The sequence below is a fragment of the Lethenteron reissneri genome, chromosome 51 (assembly GCF_015708825.2).
Source record: "Lethenteron reissneri isolate LAM-NWPU_2019-01 chromosome 51, ASM1570882v1, whole genome shotgun sequence".
NCBI classification, from domain to species: domain Eukaryota; kingdom Metazoa; phylum Chordata; class Hyperoartia; order Petromyzontiformes; family Petromyzontidae; genus Lethenteron; species Lethenteron reissneri.
This window is the reverse complement of record NC_083829.1, coordinates 4314604-4328802: the sequence shown is the minus strand read 5'-3', so window position 1 is coordinate 4328802 and position 14199 is coordinate 4314604. Positions and strand designations below refer to the sequence as shown.

General features: G+C 47.2%; 1 protein-coding gene across 1 annotated transcript in view; it reads right to left on the bottom strand.

Annotated features, from left to right (window-relative positions):
- Positions 1-14199, bottom strand: part of LOC133355407 (membrane-associated guanylate kinase, WW and PDZ domain-containing protein 1-like) — a 325885-nt gene that overhangs the window by 137626 nt on the left and 174060 nt on the right. The window contains 1 exon segment of the mRNA XM_061572686.1: positions 4548-4758. Within this exon segment, the coding sequence (XP_061428670.1) occupies positions 4548-4758 (211 nt within the window).

The window sequence follows — 14199 nt, the reverse complement described above, 5'->3', positions numbered from 1 at the left end:
GAGAAAAAAATATGCAATTCCCACATCGCATTTTCTATATATGATGACACAATTCCCAGAGTTCTGTGGTCGTTATGTCTGTCAGAGATTGAATGAGCAATAGGCGTGATTTCATAGCGCACGTTCGTAGAAAATTTGCTGCGGGCAATAAAGCTCGAGTGAAGCAGGCAAGGCGTGTGACGATCTCCCAACGGACAAAATATGAAAACTGTGAAGTTTAAACGGGCGACCGATGTGAAGCTATAAATTTCCGCGCGTGCAGAAAACCAGCGTTCACATCCACGCTCCTCTTAGTCAATCCACTGCTGGATGAGGGCCCCGCCATGCCTCTATCCAGGCTCGAGCCGGCTTAGCTTTCCGAGATCTGGCGAGATCGGGTATATGTTGGGCGATTTGGTCGTACGCAAAAACAAACAATGAATCGACGAATACAATCGCATTTTCACGGTGCAACCAACGTTCCTGGCAAAATTGTGGACGTGGCGTAAATTATTTGAACGAATACTGTCTGCTATGATACGCAAATTCATATGGGCGACTGTAATGAACTTTAAAAAATATTAATTAGAAATAAGGGCTTTTAACACACCCTTCTAACGACAATGCATTTCGATCTTCATGGAGACATGACAGAGAGAGTGGAGATGCGATAGAGGCATGACGCTCGCCTCTCCTGGTTCGAGAGACGACCGGCTAGACATGGGCAAGGAGCCGCCTGAGGCATGTCGGAGGTTGTGAGATAGAATGAATGCACCATAGGAGCGAGCTGGTTTCAGAAAAATCGTGCATCTGCCATTGACCACATGCGCACTGTCGATCTTATTGCAGGAAAGACAAATGAATGGCGTAACGCCATTGTGCCTGGCTTTTGCAGAATGTGAAAAGGAATTTGGCTCCGTGGAAACTGATTCGGTCATCCAAGCTTTTCTGCAGACAAAGGCAGGCGTTAAGCAAACACACATGGAAATCATTAGGGTGGAACAACTGCACTGAGGTTGCACAGGGGAATAACGAAAGACAAATCCGACTAAGAGTCGGGCAAAGAGATGCACTCTGACCAAAGTGATTCACAGTGGCCCCGGAAAGATATCTGCTGAATTTTGAATAACACCAGCAAAAAATAACAACAACAGAGGCAGCAACAGGAACAATAATTAGAATCACAAAATGGCCAATAAAAGTAGGCTCACGACCTGCATTCCCTTTATTGCAAGGGTTTACCAATTATTATGCACGGGCGTTAGATCTGGGCGATGCAGAGAGCACTCGTAGAATGGCACACACACATTGCAAGGCAGTTTCCTACTTGCTGTACTGCCAACGTAGGCAGTACAAGCAGGTGGTCTCCGCTTGATCCATCAAAGGGCGTTCGAAGCACAGTATTTGATATCGCACACATTGCATGGTTGCTCTCAAGAGGGAAGTTAACACATTTATTAGATACGTAAAAAAAATACCAATTGAATTTTTTTCATGGTTATTCACAATTCTCCCCCAATGCTATTAATACGGTCATAACACTGCAATCTCAGAAATTGGTTTTAAAGTCTTGTTGTACAAAGTATAAACAATAAACCGCAGCCTGGTGGCAAATGTATGGTTGCATTTACTGGTATTAAATTGCCAAGGGCCAGATGAAATAAAAATGACAAACAATATATATTGATATTCAGGCAACTGACCATAGTACTGGCTATTCCAGACGTAATTGGAGCTGCTGCAATTTTATAATACTGGTTAATGCACCTGTTGCATATACAATATTCCAACGTAAAACATGCAATGAAAAGTGAACAATGTGCAACTTAGCGTGGTGAGATGCATGCTTCGAATTTTATTGAGAGACAGAAAAAAGAAACACATGGATTTGGCTTGCCATCGAACAAAGACGGTCACCGCATCATGCACTTTCAGATGCGCGTCCACGGCCGTCTGGAACGCTCTTCCTTTGCTATATTTGGAAGACACCGGAGCTATGCCCTTTTAAATCTCGATTGAAAACTAATATCTTTAAAACTGCTTTCCATGTTTAGTTTGTTGTCCTTGCCCCGGACCTCCGATTAGCACGGTTGGCTACGTATGGTGGAAAAGAAGTTCAACACGCATATATTAGAACACAACAGGTTAAAGATTTGCATTCGACTGTTAAGAAAAAATAAGTGAGGCTTGGGCAGGGCAGGCCACTCGTGATGACGGCCAAAGGTCAAGATTAACGACGGAGCAGTAGTCGAGCGTAGGAATGCTCCAGAGAGGACATACACCCGGGAGATGGAGCAGTGAAATCCGTTCGTGTGCAGGTGCGAGACGAACTCTTACATCGCACGCCCATGATAGAAACAGCTTAAACCTTTCCTGTTCTAAGACGGCTGCAGGTTGCAGGGTGGGTGTTCCGTTCACTGCTGAATCTTGGAACGCGCAAGCGGGTCAGCGTTAATTTTATTCAGAGAGGCGTGGTAGCGCCGTTGTTTTTAAAGACATTGTTACTCACCGTAGAGAACCGCAGCGACACAACCGCACTCTCCGATAGCTGGCGCCAAACTGTGCACACACGCCCTCCCGCATGGCCTTGTGGGAGCCTCGGTACCGAAAAAGTGTTTTTTTTCCTTCCGGTTCCGTTCCCATGACGTACACATACGTACATCATGGGAATTGGGTTAAGGAGACCATCCAGCAGTGAATTAATCATGGCTAATGAGGATGATGATTAGAGAGAGGGGGTCAAGTTACCGCTCTGTGCTGTGAACCCAGCGTCCAGAGTTCGATCCTGGACACGGCTCACATCAGTGGCGAGTGACATCTTAACAGATCACTGAGTCTCCCATTTCATCACCACCCCCGCAACCACCGGCATGGTAGCGTTCCGTCAGACACCCCTCATTACTGACAAAGCGTGGCTGACAAAGCGTGGGAAGGCCTTCATCCATGGCGGTAAATTGTTAAATTATTTACTTTTTTTGGCTTTATTTTGGGGGAATTTTATTTTGGACAAAGACAAAGCAAAGCTCCCCTGTATAGCCTGAACAAACTGTTGGGGCAGGCACGGCCCACAAGGGGGTGGGGTGGCCAGCACCACGCCCGGCCACATTTGTCTTTCCCAGTTGCGATGTTTACACATCACAATAGGTACTCATTTGAGGCTGAGTTAACCTAGGGGAGGCCCAGGACCGGTTCAGATATTCATCACTGGTGTTGGCCGTGAGCAGGAATCGAACCCGGGTCGTCAGGTTCGTAGTGTAGCGCACTAACCAGTACACTACCGCTCCCCACTTATATATTTGGGACAAAAGACAAAAAAACACAAACATGGGCATTCGTTCGAATCCCCACACTTTCTTTAAAATGATGATAAAACACATCACAAAAACAGGAGAGTGCACACACGTGCAGGCTGAAAATAGTTTTAAGGACAAGCGAAAAAAGGTGCGCTGCTCACACAACGGGGAGGAAAGAACGACTCCCAGGATGCTTTGCATGCATGTCACGTGACCACCACATTACAGGCACAATGCTCTCAGCCTTGTCGATGATGTGGCGTAGTTGTCGCACATCACGAGTGCGTGTTTGTGAGAAGAACATTGGATGTTTTTCTTTCTACATGGTCAGTGTCAGGCTTGTTGTTGCGACCGAAACGTCGTGATCTATTATTTTTTCTACCCACGTGACTTTACCGAAAGAACCAAAGAGTATGGATTCCTGCAGTCACGAAAGCTTCAAATCAAGATTAAATACAATTACTTTGACAAGTTTCTGTAAGAACGACTGACCGGCAGACGGGGATTAAATCACACCTCCTATTAGCACGGTTGGCTATGTACGATGCAAAGAAGTTCAACATACAAACACAAACACAAATCGTCAACTTTGTAGACGTGAGTGCAGGGACTGGTACGTTCACCGCTCGCCTTTCCAGCTGCCTGAATGCTGGCAACCGCTTCGTAAACCAGTGTATAGTCTGTGCTCCTTCAATGAAGGAAGAGCAAGACCACACGAACACCCAACCTGAAGCCCTCTCGTGCCTTGCAGACCTCGACATTCACCCCCTGAATGTATCGCCACGCACCACAAATATTCGTGACACTCGCCATCAAGCTACGTCACGGCCGCAGCATTGTCCCGGCGGCAGAGGTCGCAAACGGGTTTTGATTCCGTACCCGTACCCGGCCGCACCAGGGTCGCAAATGGGCACCCGTACCCTACCCGATACCCGGCTACCTGTACCCGGCCGGGTACGGGTAGGGTACGGGTATCGGGTACCCGATTGCGACCTCTGGGATGAAGCCATGTTGCAGGCGCGGATGGGTTGATTCTAGGAACTTGAATTGTGAGAAGAGACAAGACGTTGGGAAATGAGTGACAAACGGTGACTCACCAGTGACTCACGGCCTACCCGTACCCGGCCGCACCAGGGTCGCAAACGGGTACCCGTACTCGGCCGGGTACGGGTAGCCGGGTATCGGGTAGGGTACGGGTATCGGGTACCCGGTTGCGACCTCTGCCTGGTGGCCTGCTACTTGCGACGGAGGGGGGGGGGGGGGGCATCCACTTACTTTCTAAGGAAGCTGTCGGCCGAGATTACAGACGAGTAGTCGGGGAAGTGTGGCAACCCCGTCGGCATTCCCCCGAAGTCTTGGCTCGCGGGGCCTGGCGAGGAGTCGACGTCTTCGGGGGGACTGGCTGGGATGTCGGGGAGCGAATGCTGATGGTGATGATGCTGCTGCTGCACCAGCCGACACTGCAGCGAGGACGGATGCATGTAATCTGTAGGCGGCAACAACCGCAGGGTCATGAACGGGCACCGGGTCTCGCGGTACGACAGCGGGCATCACCGCGGGGTCATGAACGGGCACCGGGTCTCGCGGTACGGTACGACAGCGGGCATCAACCCCTGCGGGCGGGGGGGGGGGGGGGACTGCTACAGAGCTCTATTGCGAGTACATTGTTGCCCACAAGTCTGAGGACAACAACAACGACAGCGGAGGTTTTCGCGCTCGTGCTTAACGTTAAAATGTAGAATTCGAAATCTTGCCTTGAGAAAAATAAACACATTCGAGGCGTGTGTGTGTGTGTCTTTGTTTGTGTTCGGGCACGGTGCTGGCTACCCATCCCCTCGTGTACCCTTCCTGCTTTCGTAGGTGCTCACGAACAGCACTTGCCCCAAGAATCTTTTTGGTTTTGTATTTTTGTGGGGAGCGGTAGTGCAACGGTTAGCGTGCTGCGCTACGAACTCGGCACCCCGAGTTCGATTCCCACGCACAGACAATAACAGTGGTGATTATCTGAACCGGTCCTGTACCAAGTATGATGTGTAAACATCGCCACTGGGGAGACAAAGACAGCCGAGCGTGGTTTTGGCCATCCACACCCTCGTGTGCCGTGCCGGCCTTTATAGGTACTCACTAATAGCACTTGCTCCAACAGTCTGGTATGGCTATATGGGGGATCTTTGTTTGTTTGTGTGTGTCAGCACGTGACGGGCAGTGGTGGAGTGGTGCAGTGGTTAGCATGCTACACCACGAACCCGGCAGCCCGAGTGAAAACTTGCGGCTACGACCGAGATCAGTGGCGGGTTGCATCTGAACGAGTCGTGAGTCTCAGCTAGATCGACCTCAGACTTAAATGAGTACCTGGTATCATCATAAGCACTGGGGGCATGGTGCATGCCATTTAAGCTGCAGACTGGTCATAAGCAGTGCAAATGTGTGCCTCGAGCAGTGGTTCTTAACCTGGGGTGCACGCACCCCATGGGGGGGAGGTGCGAGATGCCCTTTCTGAGGTTGCGAGACACGGCCAGATTTCTTTAGAAGGCAAATAATCGAAAACACAAATCAAGCACGGGCCCGTAAGTATTTTTTAACATTATAATTTTTTTAACGATTGAGAATGCTGCCGTAAAGGTTAAGAACAACTCTACGAGAGGTATAACGGTGCATCAATGTATTGTGTTCATGATACACGCAACAAATTTCGCGAGTAGGAATCGACGTCTTTTTGCATGTTGCACGTCGTGGATTCATATAAACCCAGAAAGCAGAGGTGCTACCGTTTGCCAACGACCAAAACATTTAAAAAATACATTCCTGAACGAAGGCAATTCATCAAATCGTTTGGGGATCTAATCCTTAAAGGCCTACGTGTCACCCGACACTTTTGCTGCAGTTGGTCCTGTTACGCTTAGGCATCCGTCTTTAATTAAACATCACGAATGCTTCTCCAACAGCTCTGCTCGGAATCTGTTGCAGCTGTTATTGGTTATCTTTCTGCAGTGCTCGGTATATGTCGGCGCATCGGGGACGAACAACGCTTAGGTGTAAATGAGGCTGTATGTCATCGGAGGTGACATTTTACGCGGACAAAAAAAACAACAACCCTGGCATGCCGAATAAAACGGCAAGTGAAAAGTCAATTTAATTGTGACTGGTGGCGCCAAATGACTCGCGCTGATTTACAGAACGGTGTAATATTTTAAAACGTCTCTCAGCAGCGCGACTCTTCGGTCGAGGGGGGAGAGTTCAAGCCGGCTGGCGCGAGTGGCGGGGGAAGCGGACGTCGCGATTGCACTTGACAACAAAATATGACGCCGAAATTGACTTGAAGAAGCTTCCGCACTCAAAACGAAGTGTTCACTCGGCCAACACGCAAGCGAGCCTCTCTGCCCAGGACATTATAGATTGAGACACTCGTGCTAACACCGTGATACTGACCTTTGTTGCCAAAAGCTTCACCTAAGCTAGCACATATATATATACATGCTTTACAGGTCTTTTCCCATACTCTTTGGTTCTTTCGGTAAAGTCACGTAGGTGAAAATTTTAAAAAAATTGAAATAATCTAATTAAATCACGACGTTTCGGAAGCAACACAAGCTTCCGTCATCAGGTGGGACAACCACAGCAAAAAAAAATACAAAATTACTGTAGTGGGCAAAGAGAGCTGTTAGTGACAAGCGATTATATAAGGTAAGAGAGGGGGGTAAGAGCCAAGGAGGAGAGATGCAGGGGGCGGGGGGTGTGGAGTAGGGGGGGGGAAGCTCCTGTAGAGACACGGCTGGTGCGAACACAATGCTCGAGTTGGGCAATGTTTTGTTATTTTTGCTGCGGTTGTCCCACCTGATGACGGAAGCTTGTGTTGCTTCCGAAACGTCGTGATTTAATTTGATTATTTTTATTTTCATTCTTATTTTTATTTTTTTTACCTACGTGACTTTACCGAAATAACCAAATAGTATGGATCCTTGCAGCCACGAAAACTTCAAATCTAGAATTAAGTCTATTTCCATCAAGCCTGGGAACCGTTCGTTCGGCAACACTCATTCAAATATCTTACAGACTATCTCAAATATATACGTCATATTCCATAACGGGGGAGGAGGAGGCGGTGGATAGGGTTCATGGTGGTGTAGTTGTTGATGCACTGCGCTTTAAACCGCGGCGACCTGGGTTCAAATCCGGGCCACAGCTAATATCGGTGGTGGGTGAAAACTGAATTGGTCTTCACTAACCTGCACTGACCAGCCTGGTAAAGTATGGTGAAGTATGGTGAAGCAACCTGCACGGCCAACATGTCATGGGGAAGGCTTCGTTTAACAGAAGATCACCACAACGCTGTAAGTATATATGAATCAAAGAACAAACTAAAAATATTGTGGAATTTAATACATTCCGGATGACTTGACGATAATGCCAAGTGAGAGAGAAAACAATCTTGAATATTAACGCTTCAGGGATGATTGAAGCATTGGCAAGCTTAGCGAACTCATACGAGCGCTTTTGGAAACGGTGAGATTTTTAAAACGTGGCCTTTGACCTGTGACCTCAGGCAAAGCACTGCGGTCAGACAGCGCCGTTTAATTCACGTCAAGGTCGGCCAAATGGCGTGTAAGATATCGATCGAGGCAGCAGAAAAGGTGCATTAATAGCACCGACTTTATCCTTCAACGTGAGAAACTACGCGTTTTGTCTACGGATTTTCACACAGCACTGCTTTAGTTGTATATTCTTTATAAATGTTATCCAGTACATGACGATCCATTTATAGATACCCCAGTGATTCATAATATCCCTCTTTTGTACTTCTCTTCTCATCCACTGGCTCTCAACGAAGATCAGAGTTTCACAATGCCCGAGTATGAACACAGAGTATGTCCTTTTTTTGTTACATTTGTAAAAAAAAAAAAAGTATTTGTTTTACGTGGATATTCGTATCGCATTATCTTTTGGGGGTAACACTGACAAAGCAATTTTGCTTTGCTGCACAGGGGCGATCCATTTGTAGATACCCCGTCCATTTTTTCCAACGTACGACCGAATTTTCTTCTCAACAGACGATCGAACGCTGCGAACGTGACGGCTCCGTCCGTATCTTACGGTGGCAGAAGATGAAGCAAGTGTAATGAGATTGGTGGTATAACACAAACATTGCTCTATAATTCCCACCCCCCCCCCCCAATTACTTTAGTATTAGTGTGGGTATCCGAAAAGGATTACATACTTTGCAGACTGAGTGGACCTGCGTGCTAAAAAAAAACCCACAACTCTTTGACATTTTTGCCAGCATATCACAGTGTTGCATGTCGATGTTCACCCGAGTAATATTTTTTCAACGAGTTAAATAATGCATGTTTGGTTTCACGCAATTGCATTGTAGTGTGCGTATTTAGGGTAAGATTAATATATAGTTAATTAAACAACTCCTGCTATTTTATTAATGCGATTGAATCAGCAACTTGTAATGCTAAGGGAACAACTTTTCATGTACATACGTAACAAAAAACAAGGGTAAGTTGGGGTTCATTACTGAAAGTCTCCAAATGACAAAAAGACAGCTACTTTCGTTGTTTCTTTCAGAATCCGAATCTTTATTTTAGACTGCACGAGGAGGAATCCGATGAGCTATGAACCTCTTTTTCACAAATGTTCAATTATGGGCACGGGGGGGGGGGGGTAAGTAAAGTTTCAACTGCAAACAAAACCCCTAAAAAAAAACGATGGGCGTGCAAAACAGAGAAAAAATGGTGAGCAAATCACTAAATATATATAAGTCATGTTTTAAGAACGATTTTTCAAGATTGAGTAAGGCAGTAATAAGTATAACCCGTAAAAACAACGTTTTTCACTATAAATCCTTTATATGCGTGGCGGCTAGAGTCCTCTCGTCCTCTGGCTTGAGATGGCTGTCACCTATGGGTCAGATGATTGTCTGCCAGTATTAAGCAATTGGTAATTAAATATTTAATTTGTTTTCCCTAAACAGTGTAAAATTTTGGAAAAAATTTTCACGAACATTAATTGTCTCGCACAACGAGTCTGTGTGCAAAATGTCAGCTCGATTGGATCACGGGAAGTGGGTTAAAAAACGACCGAAAGATTTGCACGGTCGTAAGCAAGCAAGCAAGCACGCAAGCACGCAAGCAAGCAAGCAAGCGAACTTAATATAAAGGATTTAAAAACAACAACAGTCCCAGACCACACCAAGATAACACCACAACAGCAGTAGTCCCTCATTAATACGGCACATTAACATTGAACTATCAATACTACACAGGTAATGATCAACGTTACTAATCACGTTTGCACATGTGACCGTATACGTCCAGCAACACATTCCTGCGGAGGGAGCTGGTAGGAACGTTGGGTTGCTCGGTCAATGGCCAGGGTCAACGGCGGCGTGGTGTATTCCGCAAATATGCCCGACTGTGAGGGCGGGCACAAGCCGGCGTGAGTAGGTTAAACGTTGAGTTTTATAAGGGCACCACGGGGTGACCAGCCCCTCCCCACCCAGCCCCACCCCCCACCCAGCCCCATCCTCCCCACCCAGCCCCTCCCCACCCAGCCCCTCCCCACCCTCCCCACCCAGCCCTTCCCCACCCAGCCCCTCCCCACCCAGCCCCTCCCCACCCTCCCCCCTCCCCACCCTCCGCACCCAGCCCCTCCCCAACCTCCCCTCTCCACCCAGCCCCACCCCTCCAATTTTTGTATGCACGACGGACGGACACAATAATCCCCTGTGGGCTGGTGTAACCAGGGGGCTCCTACCAGTACTAATCTTCTGCTTCAGGATATTTGACCTGGCACGGAGGAGACGCGGCCATGTGAAGACTAATTCCGCGCCCAGCACTTGTGTCGTTAAACCCGGCACCACCCGACACAGCCAATCGGTAAGGTTTGTCACGTGATCAAAACGTGTCGATTCGTGACTAGTTCAGCACACCGGTGGGTGTGTTGGAGAGCAAAGCCACATTCACAAGTTAGCATTATAACGACTTTCGATGACATTCTTTGTAAAATATTGTTCGTTATTATAACAGCAATTGTGTTTGCAAAGCTGGGATTAATACAAGGCGTGAGATTTAATGAATATTCATGGCTTGGGGTCGTGATTCGATTTGAGGATGAATAGTTATCAGTGAGGGGGCACAGCAGTGCCTCTAGCGGCTGCAATGCAGGGGGTCACGTCAACGAATTATTATCCGCACGACCTACACAAATAACAGGGGCCGTCCATAAATGACGTCACGCGATTTTTGACGATTTTTAACCCCCCCACCCCCTCGTCACACGACGTCACAAAAAGTCAGACCCCCCCCTCAAATGACGTCACAAAGCTCTGTCCCCCCCCCCAAAAAAAATAAAACATGCTTCAAATCGCTTTAAACTATTGTCATTGTAGTGCGTATTTAATGTGGCGCTGCACTCTGATGTTGTAGGAGAAAACATTTATTACAAAGTCTATTTAATTAAGTAGAACGTGTTGTCTATATTTATTTAAAGTTGCGCATTTTTACGTGACATCACATTTCTCAAACACCCCCCCCCCCCTCGTCACACATCGTCACAAATGTCTGACCACCCCCCCCTCTAGGTGTGACATTATTTATGGACGGCCCCACAACAGAAACATCTCTTTTCAGAAGCACAATTCCATGCGTGCACTGCGAGGCAGGCATCGGGTTTGAGTCGACGGACATCATCGCCGTCACACCACTCGCTACGAAATCTCGAGGGTGATGCCCATGCCCCCCCCCCCCCCCGCGTGTCTCTGTGCGCGTCTGCCGCACGGGAAGTGCAACAATTTGAGTGTTGGTGCAACACAACGTCAACATAAAACACAAAGTAAGCTCAGCGCAACACACACGTCTGTAATTAAAATTCACCAAATACTTCTAGATTTGAAGCTTTCGTGACTGCAAGGATTCATATTCTTAGGTTTTTCGGTAAAGTCACGTAGGTAAAAAAAAATAAAATTGAATAAAAGTAATAATGGAAATAAAATAGGTACACCGATTGTTTTCTTGCACATGACGTTGACCAATTTCTCTTGTAGCCCCGCCCACCACCCCCACGTTCCATTCCCTGGTCACCACATTCAGATAAGCCCCTCCCCCCTTAACTTGTATTTAAGGGCTGGTCTTTTGTAATTTTCCTCACTTGATGCAGTAATTCTAGCTGTGACGGTCCCACCTGATGACGGAGACTTGTGTTGCCTCCGAAACGTCGTGATTTATTATTTTATTTTATTTCCATTATTACTTTTATTAACTTTCAATTTTATTTTTTTTACCTACGTGACTTGACCGAAAAACCTAAGAGTATATATTCACAAAATACGTTTTTTTTTTGTTCAACGCCGCATTAGGAATCTAGACGAGGCATCTTTTAAACACGTACAGACGTGTTTCAAGATGTACGTACGCCTGGGCGGAGGAGCTCGGTAATTGACACAGACGTCATTAGGCTTCAGAACACGCACTCGATGCTCGCTGGCTGGGTCGACCGTCTTGTGTTTGGGGTGGTGGGTCGAAACTGCCTCTGCTACTGCGGTGTTAATAGACAACAAACACATATTTACATGCAGGTGGCTCGCTTGGCCAGACGTGCACACCGCCAAGCCCGTTATTCCACCTCCTCAATAAATTAGCGGCAAACTTGCGAAACCGATGCGTGCAACAACAACAACAACGAAAATCTATGCACTTACACCCTCTTTTCAAGGTTATCACGCGTAGTTTTCACACGCTCGCTCGCGAGTCGTTCGAAGTGCGGCTCGAGTCGATGGGTTTTCAGAATAAGCACACGTAAACAAGAGACAAATAATTAAGGCAATGTTGTGCGTATGTACGTTGAACTGCTTTCGCACCGTACGTAGCGACCGCACTAATGGGCGGTGCGAGTCAAAAGCCTCATTGAATCCCTTACACCAAGAGACCGTTTCAGCGCAGGAAACAATCACGCCAACACTCGCGGTCCCGCGGATGTAAATTCTACATTCCGACGACAAAAGCCAGTCACCCCCCACACCACCACCACCAGCCTTTCGTAAGATCTCACCACGAGGCCATCGCACATTATGGACAAGCCATTTTTGTTTTTAAACACGTGCAACAACCGCCGGCAGTTCAAGACGGGAGGGTTTTCCGCGGACCATTCTGCTTGTGCGCGTGCAGGTGCAGTAAGTAGCAGGGGAGGGGGCGCAGATGCGTGAGCAGACATCATTGCTCACTTGGCTGACGGAGAGAGGAGCTGTGGGTAACGTCTGAAGGTCAAGCGAGGCATCGCACAATGTAATTTTTTTTATCACGAATGCAGGAAATGTAAAACCAAAAAAGTCGACTGAAAAAAATTCCTGGTGGTATGCACGGCGACCTTCGTGTTCGTGGTTCAAGGAATGGCGGTTCAGCAACTTTTTCAATGCAAAATCGCACAAACAAAAGCTTTGTGTCGCATGCCCACGGCGCGCACGTGACCTCACGCGAGTGCAAACATTCAGGCAGATCAGTTAATTCTTTGACGACGACCGGTTTATGACGAGGCATTTTACAGGCAAAAGTGCTCAACAACGGCCCATGCTGTTGACCGCAGCGTGACGCAGCCGTTTAAATTCTGCTCGTTGTCTTCAGCAAATGCAGCGCGAAAGCAGAACGGTCAGCGCCGTCGTAAATAAAAAAATTTGAGGTTCAATTCTTGGCAAGCTTTCATCCTTCCCAGCTATTACGTGATGAGTCACCAAAAACGGTCGTCTTGCTGAGCGTATCCCTGCCATGGCAATGTGTAATGGACACTACTGAATGGCTCAGGGCTGCACCATGGAAATTGTGGGACCCCCCCCCACCCATGCTCATTTCACTAAAAAAAATTCATATCATTCTCGGCAACAGAGAGATTCTTCAACTTGGCCCACAAAATGTACGTTTGCACATGTCAAATCAATCTTCGTAGAATCTCTCCAGTAATATCATGGTTTCTTACCGTTTTTTGCCCCACTTGAGGCTGTGGGAAAAACCCATCAGCTTTCCTTATTAGAGTCTAGCCATACTACAGATAAAGCCACAAAAAAATCCCCAATCATTACATTCGTGGGTTATTGTCCACACAGTGCTGTAATTTCCAACACGTGCTTCGAACTCAATTGGACACATCTCCCGAACAAAGTAGCCCTGAGGAATCAGCGTAAATGTATCTTCTTAATTCACAAAGCACTTTGCCGTACATGCTAAATCACAATCGAGAATATATCTAGTTTTCAATATCAATGTTATTTTCTTTTTTTGACAATGTTATCAAACAAAGTACAGTGGCAGTGCATGTATTTTGGTCTCCTGCCTGCAATGCATGACAAGTTTTCAACTTTTTTTTTCTTTCTCCAAATTTCCCCATTTAAACGTATCCAAAACAGTGCAGGCCCCATCCAAACTTTAATAATGCATTTTACATACACAAGGCGTTTTGAAAAATACCAAGAGATCACAAGCAGAATCTCATTTCATGCCATTTCCAATGCGAGGCACAACCCTCGGAATATCATGGGACCACGACCGCATATTAAAATTGTTTCCCTGGATTCTCAAGCAATACTTTATTGCCAGCGAGTGTAAAGACTGACAGCTCTTGCGCCTGCAGGGCAACATTTAACATATCTTTTGTGTTTGTTTATACCGTACCGTAAGCGTGTGCGAGAGGCTGGCGGCATGGTGGCATTCGCGTTTAGCGCTACGCTGCGCTACGAACCCGGCCGCCCGGGTTCGATTCCTGCCTCACGGCCAACACCGGCGACGATTATCCGAACCGGTCCTGGGCCTACCCCCTAGGTCGACTCGGCCTCAAATGATGAGCACCTGGTGCGGTGTGTAAACATCGCCACTCGGCCGGGCGTGGTGCTGGCTACCCACTCCATCGTGTGACGTGACGGCCTTCATAGGTGCTCGCT